At 49.4% G+C, this 22,754-nt stretch overlaps 1 protein-coding gene across 3 annotated transcripts in view; it reads left to right on the forward strand.

The window, feature by feature from the left end:
• EFHD1 (EF-hand domain family member D1) overlaps positions 1-22,754 on the forward strand; it is a 44,900-nt gene that overhangs the window by 13,545 nt on the left and 8,601 nt on the right. For 2 of the 3 annotated variants that reach the window (XM_077869251.1, XM_077869250.1), the window contains exons 2-3: positions 10,635-10,782; positions 19,671-19,805. In XM_077869251.1, the coding sequence (XP_077725377.1) occupies positions 10,635-10,782; positions 19,671-19,805 (283 nt within the window). Of the gene's footprint in view, positions 1-6,560; positions 6,579-10,634; positions 10,783-19,670; positions 19,806-22,754 lie in introns of those variants that run through there. The other variant, XM_077869252.1, reaches the window with a different exon arrangement.

The following is a 22,754-nucleotide window of genomic DNA, read 5'->3' on the forward strand; positions in this document are numbered from 1 at the left end:
ACTTGATTCTTGTGACGTTCCCATCCCTTTCCATAGTGTTTACCCTGGGAAAGCAGAGACGGGTCTTTATGCTCGAATGTGGCAAACATCTTCCTCCAATCCCCATGCCCACCCCAAGGCCAGGGTCAGGGTAGGGGTGCCTTGACTTCTGGGGGTCTGAGCTCTGCCTCTGGAGCTGCACTGTGGCCCTAATTACTGCCTCTGGGGGTTTTCAGAGGAAGGGGGGCCATTGCTGGGGCTCTAGCAGTGCCACAGACCACATGCCACATGGGTACAGGCTTGTAAGTGAGATGTGGAAATGGGTAAGTGACCACATTCTCAGGTTATCCCCAAGATCGTGTGACCACTCAGCATGCAGGCAGAGCCTTAATTAGGTCCCTCTGGTTCCAGCCCTGTGTTTTTTCCATGGAGGGCCTGCAGGTCCCTCTGCCCCAGAAGGGCTGCAGGATTTACAGTGGGGCCAGTCCAGAAGAGGGACATAGGAGAAGGACTGGCTGGCAAGGAAGTAGTGGGGTGGAGACGGGAGGCCGAGGGCCCCAAAGGCCGAGGGCCCCAGAGGCTGGAAGCCCGGGTGCTTTTTCTTCTTGTTTAGAGGGAAGGCTGAGTCCCCCACAGTCCCCTTGAGTGGGGCCTCAGCCTTCCCTCAGGGCCTCCCCCTACCATTTCTCTCTCTGACTCCTGGATTTGCAGGTGGAGGAGGGGTTTACTTGAGGGGGGGGGGCAGCACCCTATTCTCTTTGTTTTTGTTATTAAAGATCTTATTTATTTATTTGAGAGAGAGCACAAGCAGGGTAGAGGGACAGAGAGACTTCCCACTGAGCAGAGAGCCTGATGTGGGGCTCAGTCCTGGGACTCCAGGATCATGACCTGAGCCAAAGGCAGACTCTTAACTAACTGAGCCACCCAGGTGCCCCTCAGTTTGACATTCCTGATCAGAAGAACTCTTTTGGCCTCACCACCACTTCCACTGGGGATTGCTCAGGGAGGGCTGCCCATGGTGCACCAAGTGCAAATGCCACGTCCTCACCACCTTGGTCCTTCTCCTTCTCCTTTCTGATGTATTACCTGGGACTTTAAATTCTCAGATCCGTTCAATCCACTCCCTGTTCTCAATCTGAGTCCTCAGCCGCCTGTACTTACCCAAGCCCAGCAAGGGTGCCCCCATTTCAGAAGGACCAAGGAGAGACCCCAGGATGAGAGTCTTTTTCTTAATGAGGTAACGGCCAAAACTAAAAACGTGAGCCCTCCCTGATATGCTGAGTGCTTAGTAGCTTCCTTTAATCTTGGCAACAACTGGACGAAGGAGGAATTGGAAGCCAGAGAGTTAGAGTAACTTGCCCAGAGACACACAGCATACAGTGTCATCGGGGCTTTGCTCCAGGGGACTCTGACCTGAGGAACACACTCCCACCACTGCTTCCTTGCCTTCCTGAGGAGGAGCCCCGGAGCTTTAAAAGACTGAACTGTGCCTGTTCCATTTGCATTGCTGAGTCAAACTTTCTGAGGCTGAACCCTCTGCAGCCGGTCACTCTTGGTCAGAGGGTTCTTGGCATTTGTGCCTTCAATGTGGCCAAAGAACTTTGTACTGCTGGCCTATTGTCTCGCTGCCACTGGCATGTTCCTTTGAGGGTGATCATGGGATTCCGGTTTGCTTTGTCTCCATGCTGGGTTGCTGGCATCATTGGGAGAATTTGCATGTAGCTGAAACCTCCCTGTTTACTGCACCCAGTGTGTGTGTGGGGCGTGCTCAGTAAGGCAAGTGGCCCTCCTGTGAGCTCATCCCTGCCCTCTCATCCTGAATCCATGGGGCAGTCCCTGGCAGGGGCAGTGCACTCCCCAGCATGCATTTGGGACAAAGCAGATTTCTCTGTTGTCTTGTGAGGCTCTGAGCACACAGTGGGTACTCTAGTAGTGGGGGGGGGGGCTTCAGCTCTGTCCTGCGTCCCCACCTTTCTTAATGAACTGCCAGACACCGTGTATGAAACTATGCTGCAGGATGCTGTGACTAATGGGTGGGAGGCACCCAACCTCCGCTGGCCTCCTGCAGCCTGCAAAGATGTTGGCCTCTTACCAGAAAAGGATATTTACTATAAGTGAGCTCCCCACAACACAGGCTGTGCCCTCAGAGCCAGCCCCGCCTCCCCATCACCCTCCCTGCATCCCTCCATAGCTAGGACCAGCGTGTGCTCCCCAGCTGGGCCCCCACCTGGAAAAACCCATCCCACACCCTGAGCTGAGAAGCAGCCTTCTGATGCCGCTTCCCTGGTTCAAACTCTTTGGAGGTTGCTCCCACCTCCTGTCCCCCGCTGCCCTTAGGAAAACACGACTCTCCCAGATGCCTTGTGGGAGTTGGCTCCACTTGCCACTTCTGGGACATCCAGGCACCCCTGGACTGGCCTGGTGACAGTGTCTCCCTCCCTTGGCTCTGTACTCATGGCCCTGTTAGCTCCTCCGCCCCAGCCGGCTGCCTGCACTCCAGCTCTGCCCAAGTTCCGGCCGCCCGGATCAGCGCTCAACAGCCTCTTTGTACATCTGCCTGCCCGCTGGGACTGGTCTTTGTGCTTTCCTTCTGCTCCCGAGAGGCCCCAGGTAGACGGGAGCCAGGTGGTGAGTGAGTGGATGAATGGAATCACGGGGAGCCAGGAGCTGATTGGAAATCAAAGACTTTGGCCTCTCCGGCTTTTGTACATACTTCACTCCTCAGAGTCCTCGCGTCGTTGTACCCACTCCGCCCTCCCCACCCCCCCAACCCTTCCTCAGAGCCTGCTTACTCTTACTTTGCATGCAGTTGTAACACTTGGAGAGCTGGTTTCTGGGCCTGTTCCCAGCCTGTAGCAAATGGAAGGAAGGAAGGAAGGAAGGAAGGAAGGAAGGAAGGAAGGAAGGAAGGAAGGAAGGAAGGAAAGGAAGGAAGGAAGGAAGGAAGGAAGGAAGGAAGGAAGGAAGGAAGGAAGGAAGGAAGGGGAGAGAGGGAGAGGGATGGGAGGAGAAGAGGAGGAAAGAGGGAAGGAAGGAAGGAGCAGATGAAGCTAGGGAGGATCCTCCAAAGATAGGAAAGCAGAAACTCAGAGAACTGGGCAACCAGGAGAATCTGGAGGAGAAATGACAGTCCTGTGACCTCAGGGCATCCTGAGACTCATCTGGACAGGCACAGTTCGGGGGCACCTGCAAGGTGAACCAGGGGTACCCCCAGAAAGGCATCTGGCTTTGGGGGATAGTCTGACACGGGGCCCTCCTCTGACTTGAAAGCACCTGGGCAGCCCAGGGCGTGGTGAAGATGTAGGTTCTGATTCAGCGGGTCTGGGGTGGGGCCGAGATTCTGCGTTTGTAGCAACCCTGGGGGACCCCGAGGCGGCCGTCTAGGGACCACACCCCGAATAACCTGGGTCGGCCTGCTTGGAAAGGCAGCGCATGATTCCCTTACGAGGCCTCTACCTAAGGAAACACAGCCTGTTCAGTGCACCGGGCCTGGAGGCTCGCCCCTCAGCACTAAGGCATTTTCTGGGGCACTGCCATCCTCCTGAGAACTACCCCCCCCCCCCCGGATCCCTGGGGAGTTTCTGATGGTTGAGCCTCTGGCAGACAAAGGCTGGCTGGCTTCTTTCTTGCTTAATAGCAGGATTATTCAGAAGAGGGGAAACCAAGAAAACCCAGGGGCTCTGCGCAGTGGAAGCTGAGAGAGCAGGTGATTCACGGAGCCTGGAGGGGCTGAGCGCCAGGTGGACACCGGACACTAGCCCCTGCCTAAGTAGACGTTTGGTGGGGTTACCTGGACCCCTTTGGCCAGACCAGGGGCTTCCCCAGGTCCTCGGCACCCACGGCACACTGGTGAGGGATGGAGGGATGTAGGCCATCCCGCCGCACCCCACCCCACCCCACTATCCAGTGACAGCCCCAGTCTGTAAAGAGCCTTTCCCAGTGAGCCCTGGTGAGAGAGCTGATCCTCTCACACAGGCTGAGCTGGGCTGGGCCTCACGGAGCATGTGCTTCATGGAGAGTCTGAATAAGGGGCCTCACTCGGCAGGCTGTGGATTTGGGATCCCCCAGCATGGTAAAGATGCTGACAGCTGTGTGAGGCCCAGTAGAGGGTGGGCAGCTCTTCGGAGCAGGAGCTCTGCAAGCTGTCTTCCTCTTCATGGCTGCAGACAGGTATGACTTTTAAAAATAGCTCCCTCTCCTTGGCAGCTCACTGGGTGCCAGGGCCGAGTGCAGGCATGTTAGCTCCTCTCCTTGTACCCGGTCTGCAGAGGGCTCCCCAGCCCGAGTGTCTCTCCCACTGGGAGAGTGGGTGTGCACACCAGCCCGTGTCTGCAGGGCTGTCCCCAGGACTGACAGGGCTAGAGTCTCTCCCTAGCAGATCTTGGAGAGTAAAAAGGTGACAGGCACTCTTAAAGCAAAAACATGGGAAAAGTTCACCAATTCAGAGGAGGGCTAGAAGGAAACCCTAGGAAGCAAACAAGGGTGCAGGGTCTTGAGTTTCTGGCTGGTTTTCCTTTAGCGTCCTGGGTTGCCTTCAATGAGAAAAATCTGGGTTGATATTTAAATTACTGGAAAAAAAAAAAAAGACAGGTATAAGGAGCTAAGATGTTGGTAGGAGAGGAGCCCAAGGGCTTCACGGACTCCTACAAGCCTGCAAGCATTTGAAAGACTGAAACTATGGGAAGGCAAAGGGAATATTCTGATGGTTTGAAATAGGGAGAGGGAAATGCAGGTATAGGCCAGGCTTGTAGGGAGAAGGAAAACCCCAGATGGACCTGGGGCTGGAGCTCGGGTTCTGCAGTCCTCCCTCCCAAGCCTGGTCCCACACCTCCCTTATGGGGAAGGCTTTCTGTCCCCGGTGGCTGTGCTGGGCAGGAGACCCGACCTGGGCAGGCTGTTGGAAGCACTGTTCCCTTTCCATGGGGCTGGATTCCAAATCAAAAGGAAGGTGATGGCATTTTCATGGGGGTGGGGTAGTAGGCAAAGGAAGTTTCCAGAATGCAGGAAACAAATCCAGCTGCATTCCCCTTTCTCATAGACTCGAAAGTTGGTAGAAGATAGCAGTTTGTGCTCGGCCTTGTCTAAAGGGGCTTCCCTACTGGACTGCTTGTGGAGAGGAGCTCGGAGCAGGCTGACGATGCCTGTTTTGCCCCCTGGCCCGGCCTGAGAGCCTCTGCTTCCTGTCACCTCCCACTTTCTGCAGCCACACTCACTGTGGGATGTGATAACAAAGTCCTGCCGCCTTCAGGAAGGCCTTTATCTCTTTAATACTTCCTCGGGAATCTTCTCTTTGCATTGGCTTTGAGAGGCAACCTTGGCATTCTGTTAGGGCTGCCTAGATATCAAGCCTTATTCCTCCCCCAAATTAATTCTGGTGGCCTGGCTGCTCAGCCCAGGACTCAGGCTGAGGGCTTGGGCCTCAGGCGAGGGGTCCTCCCGGTTAACCTCGGTGGACCTAGTGACCTTGGCCTGGTTCACCTCAGTGGGCCCCAGTTTTCATCATCCTGACACTCCTCTACCCCTAAGAGAAGTGCTGGAGGGTTAAATCAGATGAAATTTATTTGAAGGGCTTGGCTGGTGAGACTGTTTCTCCAAATGTTTGTGAGATGGCAACCTTGGCATTCTTTTGGTCCAAAAATAATGACTTTGCACGTGTGAGCGGTCTACTGCACCGTGCTCTGAGCCCCAAATCAGAAACCACGCATGTTCAGGACTCAGCCACATGTATCATTTCTGCCAGAGTCTTCAGGTACACGTGGTAAGAGGGCTACATCTGGACAGTCACAAGAATGGTCTATTTGTTGGGACATTGAGTGTGCACTCTGCTCCCTCCCTTGTGGGGCACATGGTATAGACTCAGTTAATGAGCATCCCTGCCTTCCCTGCTCCCCTGTAATGCCAGGCTCCTGCTGGGAAGTCCCAGGTTCGTTCTCATCCATAGGAAGTGGCTTCACTGCACACTCTTCTGCTTTCACCCTCTATCCAGTGGGGTGACATTAATGACCACATCACAGCACGATTGGACCAAACGAGGTGATCTTGCACAGTGCCCAGCACTTAGTAAGCCCTCGATAAACCAGAAACACAGGCGGCTACTAGTAATTCCTCATAAGACTGGTGTGAAGATGAAAAGGATTGGTGTATGAGACAATGCGTCGCGAACGGCAGAGCAGACCAGTTTTAGTTATTAGACGCTTTGAATCCCATGGTGCGCACTGCCCGTACGGTCGCTGGGTGCTTTGGGAGGAGCAGATCAAACAGGATGACGCCGGGGACCTGGGAGGTTTTTCCTGTCTTGCAAAGCCAGGCCCTGAAGGAAGTGACCATGGGCAAGCCCTCGTAGAGAGGGTCGTTTGAAGAGTGAAGGATGCACTTCTGGATTATAAATCCCAGCTCCGCAGGGAGGGGTGAGGACGCCACTCATGTGTCACTTTAAAATCCTGCCAGGACTTCACATAGCTGGCTCTCGGCCAGGGCTTCAGGCAGGAACAAAGGCAAGCAGCCTCTACTGAGTCCCGGGGAGTGATGGTGGACCTGGCTCGTGACCCTGCTCTCCCCTGCCCTGCTCAGCTTTGGAGATGTCCCTCCCACATCCACAGGTGGGCTTTCTTCCTGTGCCAAGCAGGTGGCCTGCTGCACGACACAGACGGGTCCACCCAGCGGCACCTTTGGCCCTCTGCTCAACCGGGGCCTTGTCCGAAGGAGTGCTGGGCTTCTGCTTCCAGGCACTGACTCACTAAATGGGTCACACTGAAAGATTTCTGCCCATTTAAAGATTTCTTTAAATTCCCTTAGCCTGTTTCCAGACTTTGCTGAGTGAGGCCCTTTCTGACCTATCTGTCCTTTTCCTGAGGCCTGGAGAATGTTTCATGCTTGTAGGCCTAAAAGAAAGTTTTCCTGGGCAGCCTGGGTGGCTCAGCGGTTTAGCTCTGCCTTCGGCCCAGGGCCTGATCCTGGCTGGAGACCCAGGATCAAGTCCCACATCGGGCTCCTGCGTGGAGCCTGCTTCTCCCTCTGCCTGTGTCTCTGCCTCTCTCTCTCCCTCTCTGTGTCTTGAATGAATAAGTAAATAAATAAAAATCTTTAAAAGAAAGAAAGAAAGAAAGTTTTCCTAAACCTTCTAGACTCAGTCTGAACCGAGAAGAGGGGAAGGCTGGCATTTCTGCCCCTCCCTGAGCCTGACCCCTCAGCCCCAGCCCCCCTGTGCTGGGGGAGGCCGTCCTTGCTCTAGGTTGTGTGAGACTTGTGTGAGCCAGAGACCCTGGTCCGTCCTTCCTCCACTGGCTGAGGACCATTTCCTGCCTGTTCCCTGACCTGTTGTCTCCTCCACCTTCCTTTCCAGCTTCTCTCTGGTTCTGAGGCTCCCCCCACTCCTCTTACACCCAGGCTTTCTCTCCTTCTTCCTCTGTGTTGAGACCCTAAACCTCTTCACTGTTGCCCCAAGTGCTTCACATCTCAGATGCATGCCCCTCCATGCTTCAGGGCTCCTCCTCCCTACAAACTTCGCCAGAACATGCACCGTGTGCTGAGCCGTGGGCAGAGGACATTTATTCAAAGTCCCAGCACGATCAGTACCACTGTGGTCGTTGAGCTGACCGCCCCTTCTAACACTGAATTGTTCTGAGAGGCGCTTCCCAGAGTGTTTTCCTTGGAACACTAAGATGGCCGAGATGTGCCTTCTTCTAGTGGAAAGTTTCTGAGCACAGAGGATTGTGTGATCGGCTGAGTCTGCGTGCTCTGTTTCCCTCTGGCAGGTTTCAGATGACCATATGAAGGCTCTGGAACGTTCCACACCAAAGAGGCCTGTTTATTTTGACTAGGACTGCCTGTAACAGAACCTGTCCCTTCTAGCCTGTTTGTAGGAGCTCTTCTTACCTCAGGTCTTGTACTAGTTGGCTGTTTTTGCCAGAAAGCACTTCCCTGTGTTGGCTAAAGTCTGGCTCTGTCATGTCCATGCTCAGAGCCCAGTTCTTGCTGCAGTTTGGGAATGTTCCTGGAAAGTTGAAATGCATAATCTAAAGACGGTGCTGTGCTTCCTGGGGCCAGGTACTGCTGGTTCCTTCTGCTCTCATCTTTGCATTGACCTTGGGTGGCCTCCACCGACCAGACCCACATCCTCCAACATGCAGGGCCAGCCTGGAATGGAGAAGACTGTCCCAGGGTGGGGAGGACTGTGGTCCCCTTCTTTCAGGTTTTGGGCTTGAGAACACAGGGCTGCTGCGTTAGGAAATATCCAGCAGGGGGAGGTGGTGTCTGCTGAGTTCCCCACGGTGGGGCTGTTAGCTATTAGAGAAGGAAGGGCAGCTCCCTGAGCTGGGGGTACAGAAAGGCCACTGAGGACTACGGGGTGATGGGGTGGAGGGTGCATTCTGGATGGGAATAATGGCATGAGCCGGCTGCTGCAGCTGGAACAGAACACACTGAGGAGTAGTGGGCCTCACCTCCAGCCTGACCACGTGGGCCTCAAAATACCACCAGCCCTCAGAGTTAGATTTCTGATTGCCCACAGGCTGCATTCCTTGGTGGGTGGGTGTGGGCGCCAACAATGGTGGGCTTTTGTTGTGGGGTGGTGGGTGGGGAGGGCAATGCATAGTGAAGGAGCCTGATGTGTTTATCTCACTTTACTGTGGGGAAAATGCACATAAAACTTGCCACCATGACCATGTAAGCCGTGAATGCTGACCCTCTTGTGGAATCATCGCCATCATCTGTCCCCGGACCCTTTCCCCATCCCAGACTAAAACTCGAACCCACGAAACAGTCACTCCCCAGGCGCTGGTAACCACTGTTCTACGTTGTCACTACGATTGGACTCTTCTAGGTCCCTCAGACAAGTGTGGTTATTCAGTATTTGTCCTTTTATGCCTGGCTGATCTCAGCCCTGCCATAAGGTTGTCTGGGTTTCTCCACGATGGAGCTTGTGTCAGATTTTCACACCTTTTTTTATCGTGAATAATATTCTATTGTATAAATATAGCATATTCCATTATATGGATATACTGCATTTTGTTTAGCTGTTCATCGAAAATGGACACGTGAGTTTTTTCCACCTTTTGGCTGCCGTGAACTGATTTGTTTTATAAAGCAAGGTGCTCAGTTCACCTGGGTGGCTCAGGGGTTGAGTGTCTGCCTTTGGCTCAGGTGTGATCCTGGGGTCCTGGGATCGAGTTCCACATCGGGCCCCCTGCAGGGAGCCTGCTTCTCCCTCTGCCTGTGTCTCTGCCTCTCTCTGTGTGTCTCTCATGAATAAATACATGTTTTAAATCTTAAAAAAATAAAAAAATAAATAAAGCAAGGTGTTCACACCTGAGCAATAAGTGATCCCTGAGGGGCAGAAAATGGGCCCTGGACTTGAAGAGAGAAGAGCCGGGGTGGGCAGCCTGAGAAAAACCTGCCACATCCCAGGTTTGTTGAGAAGTGGAGGGGTACGGATTGGGAGAGAGCCGAGGCCAGAAGGCTACAGAGGGCTCCTGTCAGCCCAGGCACTGAGGGTAGAGGGCAGGGCCAGGTGGGGGGAGGCTGGGGGCAGAGGGACAGCTGGCACAGCTGCTGGCTCTGTGGAAAAACTTGGCCAACAGGTCAGAGCCAGGTCCCCTCTCAACAGTCACTTGCAAAGACGTAACAGTTTGGACCTGGAGGCCAGATGAGCAAGCCAGAGCGCAAAACAAAACCAGAGAGCTGGGCCAGGACAGCCACGTGGAAGGGTGAGAACCAGTTTCCACACCCAGGAGACCAGAAGGATGAGAGGAGAGTGGTGCCTGGGGGCTCAGTGGGCTGGGTGTCTGACTCTTGAATTTGGCTCAGGTCATGATCTCAGGGTCCTAGGATAAAGCCCAGCGTCCATTGGGTTGGTGCTTGGCTTAGAGTCTGCTTGTCTTTCTCCCTCTGCCTTTCCTGCCCCCCCCCCCCATGTTCTCTCTCTGTCTCTTTCTCTCTCTCAAATAAATTTAAGGTGCTTGGGTGGTTCAGCTGGTTAAGCATCTGCCTTCGGCTCAGGTCATGATCCCAGGGTTCTGGAATCAATCTCCGTGTCAGGCTCCCTGCTCAGTGGAGAGTCTGCTTCTCCCTCTCTCTCTGCTCCTCCCTCCTGCTTGTGCTCTCCTTCAAATAAATAAATCTTTATAAAAAATAAAATAAATTTTAAAAGATCTTTAAAAAAATGAACAGAGGCATTTGTGGGAGTAGAGGAAGCAAAGACCTTAGAGGAAGCTCCTGGAATTGCCCATGGCTCCGTGAGAATGTTGGGAATGCTTGGGCTCGCTCTCACAGCTCTTGGTTGTCCAGTATTTAGAGGTTTGGTTGGGGGGAAAGAAAAGAGGTTCGATTGGTGTTTGCCGACCAAAATTGGGGGACAGTAAGGTAAACGGGCATGTGTCTCATCTTCGAGAAACTTCTGGCCTAGTTAAGGGAATAAGAGATGTGAAGACAGCCATGTGGTAAAAGAACCCCTTTGAACTGTGTCGTGCAGAGCCCGAAGGCATTTCAATAGGGGGTCCCTTCTGATATGGTGACCAGGGTGGGCCTCGCAAAACAGCTGGTAGCTGAATTATTTTCCAGTAAGTGAGGTCAAGAGAATGAATGTTTGGGAGAGTGAAAGTGTCCTATTGTTCTGGCCATGGTGGTCCCTGCTCAGTATCCTTTCTTTGATCCCACAGGTATGACTCTGGACGGGATGGCTTCATTGACCTGATGGAGCTGAAGCTGATGATGGAGAAGCTGGGAGCTCCCCAGACCCACCTGGGCCTGAAAAACATGATCAAGGAAGTAGATGAGGACTTTGATGGCCGGCTCAGCTTCCGTGAGGTACCTGCTCACCTGTGGTCCAAGGGCCCTGAGTCCCCGGGCGGGGGGGGGGGGGGGGGGGCTAAAGGGAGCCTCACATTTACAGTCCCCTGGAGCACGAGTCAAAGCCACTTGTCCTCCAGAGTGCTGATTGGAGAGTTAACCTAAAGTTCTTTTGTTTATTTATTTTTTACTTATTTTTTTAAGATTTTTTATTTACTTATTCATGAGAGACACAGAGAGAGAGAGAGAGAGAGGCAGAGACACAGGCAGAGGGAGAAGCAGGCTCCATGCAGGGAGCTCAATGCGGGACTCGATCCCGGGTCTCCAGGATCACACCCTGGGCTGAAGGCAACGCTAAACCGCTGAGCCACTGGGGCTGTCCTGTTTATTTTTTAAAAACATTTGATTTATTTTTTGAGAGAGTGAGTGAGCGAGAAAGCCTAGGCAGGGGGAGGGGCAGAGGGAGAGGGAGAAGCAGACTCCCCTCTCAGCAGGGAGCCTGATGTGGGACTCGGTCCCAGGACCTGGAATCATGACCTGAGCGGAAGGCAGATGCTTAACCGGCTGAGCCACCCAGGCACCCCCCTAGAGTTCTTTTAAAAATATTTTAAAAAGCTGGTGAAACGCGGTGCTGGCATGGGAAAATGCTCAGTAAGCAGATTGAAAGCCACTGTGGGTAGGACAGCCTCCTCTTGGTGAAATGGTAAGTGCTGAGAAATCCGGGAGGATGTTTTACCAAGATATTCATAGTGGATATTTGTGGGTGCAAAGTTTTGGTAGTTTTATAATTTTATACTTTTTAATACATTAAAATTTAAAATTTTTATAATAAGCATTTAAAGATGGTCAAAGAGCAGTTGAATAAAGGGTTTTACTCTGTGCCCATGGAGCTCCCCTCCTCCCCACAGCAATCCAAGAACAGGCTTTTTGGCCTTTGGATCCCTGAAGTTGCAAGCAAAATTTTGTACATGCAGATATCTTTCTGGAAGAGTGCAAGTAGATTCACTAATATCTAATGTGTCTGATCTCTAAATGTGTGAGAACATTGGTATATGGCCATTTCTATCTAGGGGGAAGTCTCAAGGCTATTGGGTTGTTTCCAAGGCAAGGTTGCAGCGCCACAAGGAAGGCTTCCATGTCCTATGTGCGTGAGTTTTATAAGGCCTCTAGACGTGTTGGTGTGCCCTGGTGACAACAGGTTTGGGAACAACATGCAGGCAAGAGCTCCAGGCATTAGCCCAGCTGCTACAGTTCCATTTTGTCATGTGTCAGCTGGGCCCTCGGGGGCTGGGAATAGAGAGCGCCGTCCTTGCTGCTTGGTGTGCAACCTTGATTATTCCAGAAACAGTGGAGTTCCAGCATCCTGGTTTCTGACGGTGAGAGCTTTGGTCAAGTATGGGTCCTCTCTCCAGGCTAGATAGGGCCCGTGGACGTCTGTCCTGAGGTCCCTGTGGCTGAACTGGCAGCATTGAGTCCCCTCCCCAGCCGTGATAAAACCAGCCTTGCTTCTCACTGCCCACAAATCAACCGCAGATCCCCTCTCCTCTTCTGTCCTGAACCGGCAGGTGCAGAGATAGAAGATCACGGAAAACCTGTGTTGGGCATAACCCTCAGGATATTTTAGGCCAGGCTTCTCATGTCAGAGCTAAGGAGCTAGAGGGCCAAAATGGTCAGCACTTGGCCTGAAATCACGTTCCAGCTCAAGGCGGGACCTGGGTGGCAGCCTCTGTGCCCACAGCCTCCCATCATCACCTGCCATGCTCGCCTGCACAGCTGTCCCTCTGGCTCCCTTGCCTCTCAGTTGGCTATTTGTATCATTCGTGCCAGGCATTGGCTCTTTCAACCCAGCTATCCCTGGGGTAGAGAAAGGAAAAGCTTTCGTGTGGGTGAAGTTTTGGAGGCAACACCAGGGATAGAGCTTCTGTGGCAAAGTTGTGATCTGTGGGGAATTGAGAGTGAGAGGGTGGTGAGAGGTCTATGCAGGTCACCAAGTGAGCCAAGACACAGTCCCAGGAGCCACCCAAACGCACCCCTCCCTGAATCCAAGATGCTTGGTTAGCTTTTGGTTAATGGCAGGTTTGGCCATCTTGCACAGAAATGCCCGCAAGTGGACACCAGAGGTTTAGAAATCTCCCAGGTGTTCCAGTTGTAGGGTCTCCTCCCTCTCACAAAGCTTCAGTGACGTTTGTGTCTGTCCTTTATCATTTGGACCCTGCTGTGGTCCCATCCCTAGCAGGTGTACCCAGAGATACGGGATTTGGAAGTGTAGACATGTTTGCTATTAACACCTCACAGCCCAACCTCCTGCTTTTCTTCTTTTCTTTCTTTTCTTTTCTTTTCTTTTCTTCTTTTTTTCTTCTTTCTTTCTTTCTTTCTTTCTTTCTTTCTTTCTTTCTTTCTTTCTTTTTCTCTCTTTCTTTTTTTTAAGATTTTATTTTTGAGGGATGCCTGGTGGCTCAGCCAGTTAAACATCTGCCTTAAGCTCAGGTCATGATCTTGGGGGTCCTGGGATCGAGCCCCACATCGGGCTCCCTGTTCAGCGGGGAATCTGCTTCTCCCTACCTCTCCATTTCTCCCCCAGCTTGTGCTCTCTCTCTATCTCTTTCTCTGTCAGATAAACAAATAAAATCTTAAAAAAAAAAAAAAAGATTTTATTTTTGAGTAATCTCTACAACTCAATGTGGGACTTGAATTCACAATCCCTGAGCTCAAGAGTTGTACACTACCACTGGAGCCAGCCAGACACCCCTGCTTTTATGTTTTCATTCTGCTGGTTTCTACCAGTGTTGGAAGCCATTGGTGTGTTGGTGCTTTGCTTATGCAATGGCAAGAGGCCTCCAGTCAGCTCGATCTCCACACAGAGCTGTGTAACTTGAGCAAGTTATTTTACTTCTGAGCCTTAGTCTTTCTGTCTTTAAAATAGGGGTGTTAAGGGGCATCTGGGTGGCTCAGTTGGTTATGTGTCAGACTCTTCATTTTGGCTCAGGTCATGAGCTCAGGGTGGTGGGGTTGAGCCCCGTGTCAGACTCTTCATGCAGAGTTTCTCCCTCTGCCCCCTGCTCGGACTCAAACAAACAAATAAATAAATAAATCTTTTTTTAAAGATTTTATTTATTTATTCATGAGATGACACAGAGATAAGGCAGAGACATTAGGCAGAGGGAGAAGCTGGCTCCTCGCAGGGAGCCAGATGTGGGACTCGATCCGGGAACCCAGGGATCATGCCCTGAGCAGAAGGCAGATGCTCAACTGCTGAGCCACTCAGGTGTCCCTTTTTAAAAATATTTTATTTATTTATTTGCAAGAGGCACAGAGAGAGAGGGAGGCAGAGACACAGGCAGAGGGAGAAACAGGCTCTCTGTGGGGAGCCCGATGTAAGACTTGATCCCAGGACCCAGGGGTCACGCCCTGAGCGGAAGGCAGACACGCAGCCACTGAGCCACCCAGGCATCCCAATAAATCTTTTTTAAAAAATAGGGATGTTAGTAGCTTTCCCTCAGGACTGTTGTGGGAAGGGAGTTGTCTCTCCATGCCCTTCCGGTGGCAAGTGACAGAGAATGCCAGCTAATTTACCTGTGAAAAGAACAACTATCGAACAACTATCGGCTGGCATAGCTGGGAGATGAAGAAGTGGAAGTGCGTTGGGCGCAGCAGTGCAGCATCTTCTCTTGTCATATCTCCACTGTTCTTCCTTCTGTGTCCACCTCACCTCTTCTTTCCACATTGCATGTTCTTTTTTTTTTTTTTTTAAGATTTTATTTATTTATGAGAGACAGAAAGAGAGAAAACGAGAGGGGGGTGGGCAGAGACACAGGCAGAGGGAGAAGCAGGTTTCCTGCAGGGAGCCCGATGCGGGACTCGATCCCGGGTCTCCAGTATCACACCTTGGGCTGAAGGCGGTGCCAAACCACTGAGCCACCCGGGCTGTCCCCCACATTGCATGTTCTCCCTAACGCCTGTCAAGCTGGCCGCCAGCAGCTTCAGACTCCTTTGTCCCAGTTTAGCAACTGAGGGCCTGGACTGGTCTCAGTTGGCCTCTGACTGGTGCTACTGGGGACACGTGCCCACCTCCTGGACCAGTCATTGTGTTCAGGGGACCGTGATTGGCTGGGTCCAAGTTGTGTGCCATAAGACACCATAGCCAACAGCCCCACCATCATCCTCACGGAAGGGCTAGGTTGCCAGACAGGCAAAATTGCTCCCTTCTACAGTTCTTTCCTCACAGCCTGACAGTTCATAGATGCTTAGTGAATGTTTCTGTTCCCTTTCTTTCTCATTGGATTAACTTGACCAAAGCAAGTCACATCCACGTAAAATCTCTTTGATATGGAAGATATGTCGCCGTTAAGTATTATTTTGCTGCTTTTCCCCAACATACAAAGCAATTGATCTTTCTTATAAACCATTTCCTTTCTGATTATGAAAAGAATGCAGGTGGGGGCACCTGGCTGGCTGAGTCAGTAGAGTATGTGACTCTTGCAACTCGGTATCCCAGGGTCGGGTCATGAGTTCAAGCCCCGTGTTGGGCATGATACCTACTTTAAAAAAAAAAAAAAAGAAGAAGAAGAAGAAAGAAAGAAAGAAAGAAAATAATGCATGCACATTTGGGGTATTTTAGGGAAGTGGCATATGTGGAATCCTTAAAAGTGGTCATGCAGCAGTGTTTCATGACCAGAGGACAAATGTTGACAACGTGACATTGGTAGGGTTAGCATTTCTATCTCCGTAGCTGTAGTAATCTGGATCCTAGGTGGTCTCCCACCTCCTTCTCCTTTGGAGGCAAGCAGAGAAGCCTTAATAACCTCCTCTCTTTTTCTTGTATTCCTCTCTAATTCCATTATATTTCTCTCAGAGAAGAATTACTCCCAAGGCCAGGTGAGCGGTGGTTTTGTACAAAGGTTGGGTGACAGCTTTACTGGATACCTGTCAGTACTGGCAATTGTGGGTTCCACTTCTTTTGTACCCTCCCTTTGGTGGGGTCCTAGCTGTGCTAGGTTGCCCATCAGCCTCATCATTGTTGATGGGGCCATGGATGGACCCCAGGCCAGACTAGGTCCATGATCTTCCTTGTCCTGGGAATTTGAAATTAGGGTGAAGTACTACAAATTGGTTCTGCAGGTAGCTGTTCCTGCGAGACTAAGTCAATGTGGGGTGGCCATTCCCACCACATGGACCAGATATGAGAGCCAGAGAGGGGATGTTGCCTGCGATCCTGAGAGTATTATCTCTCCCAGGTCCAGGCCTCTTCCAGGCTACTGTGCTTTGCCCTTGGAACATCATTTTTGTATACAAATACCTCCTTTTTGCTTAAGCCAAGAAATTTGTTTCTGTCACTTGTGATCTTAGAGTGCTAATTTGGAGGAAGTGTTTTCATTACCAGCCAGAGCCATTAAATTAAAAATTTCTTCAAATTTAGGGGTTCCTGGCTGGCTCAGTCTGCAAAGCATGTGGCTCTTGATCTTGGGGTCATAAGTTTGAGCCTCCCATTGAGGGTAGAGTTTGTGTAAAAAAAAAAAAAAAGAAATTAAATTAAAATTTTTCTTTAAATTTATCAGAAGCATTTGATAGCTTGTGTCTGAAATTACTCTTTTAGCTTTGTTAGTCCTCTCTCTGTTTCTTTGTTTTCTGCTTCTTCTCCCTCCCCCCCCCCCCCTTTGCTCACAATCACAGCTAGGACACTTTCCAATTCCCCACAACATACCAGTCTTTGTGGACTATAAATAGGAAGACAAACAAGGCTGGGCAGTTGGAGAAATTGTCATTCAGGAGTTGGTGATTATAATAAAATCAAATGGGAATGCTTGGCATGCTTTTCTGGAAGGCTGAACATTTTCAGGTTGAGCTGGATTTGTTTTTTTCCTTTAACTGGCTGGGGTGGGGACCCCCTATGTTATGACAGGGCTGCTGTTGGTCATCCGTGAGAATGAGCACATGTGGCCAGGACCTGCTCTAGGAAGAAAGATCCATAGGGAATACTTTAAGCCCTTCCATATATACCACCTCCAGTGTAGATGTGAGAAAATGAATCTTAGGGGCACCTGGGTGGCTTAGTGGTTGAGCATCTGCCTTTGGCTCTGGTCATGATCCTGGGATCCTGGGATCAAGTCCCACATCAGGCTCCCTGTGAAGAGCCTGCTTCTCCCTCTACCTAAGTCTCTGCCTCTCTCTGCGTGTCTCTCATGAATAAATAAATAAAATCTTAAAAAAAAAAAAAAAGAAAAGAAAAGAGTCTCAAGGATGAGGAGACCCCTCCTTACCATCACCACCATCAAGGTTACTTGGATTGTTGCAAAGGCTAGGGCCATACTCCATCTTTCTAGAGCTGCTTTCCCAATGTAGAAGGGCTACCTCTGTTGTATTTACCTTATAGACCAAGGGAGGGATAGGGGTGTTCTGTAATGCTGTAAATATTTTAAGGATGGACAGAGTGCTGAGGGACAGGATTTCACTCCTTCCCTCTGCAAATGGCTCACATTTGCAGTGCTGTCTCTTGGCTGCTGCATTCTCTTCTGTGAGAGCCCAACTACAACCGTCCCCCCCACTCCACCCCACCCTGTCCTCTGCCCCCTTGCCCTTCATCCTGTTCTTGGGAGCCTCACCTCTGAAGGGCTTGTTTTCCAAGACTTGGAGCCAGTATTCTGGCTCTGATAGTCTTCAGCAAACTGAGTCTTTGCCGGCCTCTAGTGAGAGAGTTTGAAGCTGCAGGTGGATGAACGTGGCATTTCTGTGGAGCCAATTTGACCGCGGCAGTCTCCACGAAGCTCCCATCTTGGAGCATCTTGCTCCATCCCTTGTTTTGCATACAGCAATGTCCACAGTGGAGTTAGGAGCCCTGAAGCAAGAATTCAAAAGAAAGGTTTATTAGCATCAGATTTTGGGGTGGTGGTGGTAGAGGCTGAGACTTCTACTTAGTGAAACACACTTCCCTCTAGGGACCAAGACTCTTGGCAGGAAAAGACATCCAAGTTGGAATTGGGAAAGCCTAATGAGGTTGTTTGACCCCTCAGTCTATTTAGGTAATGTTCTTTTCCCTTGGGGAAGCCATTCTTTAGAAGGGATGGTCATGGAAAAAAAAAAAAAAACCCTGAAAACTCGAAATTCCCTTGTAGACACATGCATTTTATGTAGCACCTAAGAACCAGAAGAGGCCCCTTTCAGTGCCAACTTGGAAAAGCAAATAGAAGCTTAAACAACAGTTGTTTGACAAATAAATTCACCAACATTCTTTAGAGAAGAAAAGTAAAAGTCTTTAAATTGCCTTGCCAGAGAAGGTCTGGAAGATGGGAGGCCTGCCTTTTCAGCTTGGCTTATTCATTTATTTAAAAATGTATCGTGTGTAGGCTTTAGTACAAATTGGCTTTAAAGATTAATGCATTCAGAAAGAAAAAAAAGATTAATGCATTCAGGCCACATTTGGAATCCGGAGGAAGAGGATGGATCGTTCAATAAACGGTGTGAGGATTGCTAACTAACCATTTGGAAGAAAAGAGGGTTAATGATCAACCTCACAGGATAGATTGGAATAAATTTCAGAGATTAAATATTTACATGTTTAACAAAAAAAAAAAAAAAGGAGCCATAAAAGCAATAGACAAAAACATAGGTGATTGTTTCTGTAACCTTGATGGCAAGAAAGGTTTTTCTTTTTTCTTTTTTTTTTTTTAATTGATTTATGATAGTCACAGAGAGAGAGAGAGAAAGAGAGAGAGAGAGAGGCAGAGACACAGGAAGAGCGAGAAGCAGGCTCCATGCACCGGGAGCCCGATGTGGGATTCAATCCCGGGTCTCCAGGATCGCGCCCTGGGCCAAAGGCAGGCGCCAAACCGCTGCGCCACCCAGGGATCCCAAGAAAGGTTTTTCTAAGCATAACACTGGTACCCTGGTAAGAGCAAAGAAAAAGACTGATAATTATATAAAATTTTTGGAAGTCAAAAATGATCATAAACACAATTAAAAGGTGAGTGATAGCTGAAGTATTTGAAGCATATCAGGTTCTATACAGATCTCTTAGAAAACATTTGTGAGGGGCACTTGGCTGGCTCAGTTGCTGGAGCATGTGACTCTTGATCTCAGGGTGGTGAGTTTGAGCCCCACATTGGATACAGACATTACTTAAAAATATAATCTTTAAAAGAAAAAAAAGATGGATCCCTGGGTGGCTCAGAGGTTTAGCACCTGCCTTTGGCCCAGGGTGCAATCCTGGAGTCCTGAGATCAAGTCCCACATCGGGCTCCCTGCATGGAGCCTGCTTCTTCCTCTGCCTGTGTCTCTGCCTCTCTCTCTGTGTCTCTATGTCTGTCATGAATAAAAAATAAATAAATAAATAAATAAATAAATAAATAATCTTAAAAAAAAAGAAAGAAAAGAAAACATTAGCAAAAGTAAAACTCTAATGCAAAAATGGGATATAAACAGAAAATATGGATGATTTAAAAAACATCAAAATTATTTGAAATAGGAAATACTCCATATATATAGGTTTATTGGATTTTTTTCTTCTGGGGCTGCAAACTAGGACATTGCCAGTTTTTTGCTTTTATAGACAATACTTCTTAAACTGTTGTGCAAATGTTTCTGAGGGACAGATGCCCGGCTGTGGAATTAATTGTTGGAAGGGCGAAAGCGTTTTATTTTTGGTAAATATTTCCAAAGTGCCCTCCAAAAAATTTTGAGTCAGTTTATATTCCCTTCCACTGGATATGAAGATACCCATTTCCCTCTGTTCCTGTGAAAAAATGGGCATGTGTTCATTTTTGACCGTGTGGTAAGTGACAAAAATAATTGGTCACATACACATTTTATACCCTTTTTCATAGGCTTGGCAATCAGGACTTTCCCTTGGGCTGGAGGGGGTCACTGTAAGTCTCAGTGAGGTTGACCTGATTCTGATCAACCCTTTCCTGCAGTTCCTGCTCATATTCCACAAGGCTGCAGCTGGGGAGCTGGAGGAGGATAGCGGGCTGATGGCGCTGGCAAAGCTCTCGGAGATCGATGTGGCCCAGGAGGGCGTCAAAGGTGCCAAGGACTTCTTTGAAGCCAAGGTAGGTGCTTCCTTCTTGTGTGGGAGCATCCTCCCTCCCCTGCTCAGCATGAGCTCTTGATTAGTGACTACCTTATTCACTCACCCAGGACAAGCAGAACAGCAATATATTGTGTGTGATCGAAGGGGAATGAGTGTGAGTGCATGTAATCTGAAAATTAAAAGCAAAGTGGAAAAACAGTCAAATGGTAAATGCATTCCATCCTGGTTTCTTATTCAAATGGGTTTGCTGGTATGGCACTCCCAGATCGGCTCTTGATCCAGATTTCCCTAAAGTACTCCTCTCTACCCCACGCCACAGTTGAATTACTTGAGCAGATACTTTGACCTTTAGGATATTAAATGCTGTGTGAACAAGTGAACCATGGGGCCAGAGGAGGGAGCCCCACTGGCCTGCCTCAAATCAAGCCAGTGTTTGCTTTACTGACAGTGGTTTCTGAGTTGGGAAGCAATCTCCAGTGCATGGCCCCAAAGCCCTTCTGGGTGCTTCCATTCATTCACACATTTGTCCAGTCATCAAACATTTATGGAGAGCCTCCCCCTGGCTGGGTGCTGTCATTTTCATCTCCACAGAACACACCTGCAGAAAGAGAAATCAGAGAACCCTGTAAATCCCCTCTCAGCCAGAGTAGCAGAGTGCAGTGGGGTGGGCTGCCTGGGTTCAGATCCTGCTTCCTCCACTGACCCTGTTACCTCTCTGCGCCTCTGTGCCTCAGTTGTCTCATCTGTACAGTGGAGGTGATAATAGGATGGCCATGAGGATTAAATGAGCTCACATGTGTAACAAGTGCCTGGCTCACTGTGAACACTCATATGTGACATGAGCTATTGGGACTTCCTCCCATCCCAGAAGCCAGCCTCTTGGAGAATATTGGTTTATTCCAGGAGTTTGCCCAGAGACAAAGTGTCCCTGGCAACACATCCTGGCCATGCTGGCCCCTGAATAGGGCTGTCCCCCGACTTCCCTATAATGTTGCTTGGAGGCAGGTTCAGTCATATTTCTGCCAATATGTAAACTGTGAATCATGGTGGACTCCTAACCCCTATATTCCTCCTGCCGTCATCTGAGAATTCTTGGGATAGACCAACTACTAATGGCACCTTGAACACCAGCATCCTATGCCCAATCCTGAAAGTAGTTTGGCCCTTCCTTCATGACTTAACATGGATTCAACACAGCTCTGGCAATGCCAGGCACATGAAGCTCTGGAAATGCAACTCCTTTACAAGGAGGTATTAGACAAAACTTTTGCCTTCCCCAGGACACGCATAGTCTAGTGAGGAAAACAAAAACTCTCAGCCTTGAAAGAGAGGGAATAGAGAGGAGGGATGGGTGAATTCTGGAAGGATGGGTCCTCTCTATTCATGGCCTGATGAGCCAACACTTTCAGATCTTTTGTGATGCCTCGGGTGGGGCCTAAGATTGAGACCCAAGTTTAGCTTGGTCACTGCTATCACTCAACATACCACACCAAGTGCTGTTGTTAAAGTCTGCGTGAGGCAACTCTCAAGTCCTCTTCCTCCTCTGGAGCTTTGTACTATCACTCAATTAACCTTGCTTTGTTGCCCACCGAAAAAAAAAATCAGCGCAGTCTCTGGGAAATCTTTTTCTTTCTTTCTTTCTTTCTTTCTTTCTTTCTTTCTTTCTTTCTTTCTTTCTTTCTTTCTTTCTTTCTTTCTTTCTTTCTTTCTTTCTTTCTTTCTTTCTTTCTTTCTTTCTTTCTTTCTTTCTTTTTTAAGATTTTATTTTTTTACTCATGAGAGGTACAGAGAGAGAAGCAGAGACATAGGCAGAGGGAGAAGCAGGCTCCCTGCGCAGGCTCCCTGCTGAGCAGGGAGCCCAATGCAGGACTTGATCCCAGGACCCCAGGATCACAACCTGAGACAAAGGCAGATGCTCAACTGCTGAGCCACCCAGGTGCCTCATGATGAATAATCTTATAATCTGATTCTGATCCTTGCTCTGGCCTCCATCTGATGCACAATTCTTCAAATAACTGCCTTTTAATGATTGGGCCTTAGTGTCTGCTATTTCCTCTGCCTGGAATACCCAACCCAGAGGGCTTTCTCTAGAAAACTTTACTCGTTCCACGTTAAAGAATTGCCTCCATTTGGCCACTTCTCCTGAGAAAGTCTATCCTCCTCTGTGGGCCTCTACTATGAGGAGAATGGTATTATAATTTATCTGTTCACAGAGCACCTAGGTGGCTCAGTAGGTTAAGCGTCCCACTCTTGATCTCAGCTCAGGTCATGACAGGCATGATGCCTGCTTAAGATTCTCTCTCCCCCTTTCCCTCTGCCCCTTCCCCATTCTCAGACATTTTTGGTAAGAGTACAAACTGTCCCAGCTTTTTGGAGAGCAATTTGGGGCTTAGCTGTGAATGCTTCATCTCATTTACCTCTGGGATTCTGTCCCTAGGATTTTTTTTTTATCCCTTAGAAGCATAAAAATGCAACTGAACATTGACCTAGAGACAGGGATTTCATACAGCATTAAAAGAGAAAAATTGGAAGTGACCAAGGCTTCCATTATCAAGGAATTGAGATCCTGGTGGCCCGCCCGCTTGTACACCCGTGTCGGGACAAATGTCAGAAACGAAGAACACAAAACATTATGTTTGAAACCTAATTGTGTTAATTACTAAATACAACCCAGATAATTACATACTAAAGTATTAGTAATAGTTATGACATAAGGACTTCTTTTTTTTTATATTTTTGGAATGTTTTGTGATGTGTGCAGTATTTTTATAAGGAGGAGAAAAGATTAAAAGAATAACAATGAAATGTTTTGAACCGGTCCTGTGTCTGCCTCCTCAAGCCAGACTCAAAGGCAGAGTAGGTGTGTTATCTTCGTAATTACAGAGCCTGGCACATAATGGCCCTCAATAAATGTTTGCACGAATGACGAACGGAGGGAATCATCACTCAGATTTGGGAGAGGGCCATA

This window comes from Canis aureus, chromosome 24, assembly GCF_053574225.1.
Source record: "Canis aureus isolate CA01 chromosome 24, VMU_Caureus_v.1.0, whole genome shotgun sequence".
In the NCBI taxonomy this organism is placed as follows: domain Eukaryota; kingdom Metazoa; phylum Chordata; class Mammalia; order Carnivora; family Canidae; genus Canis; species Canis aureus.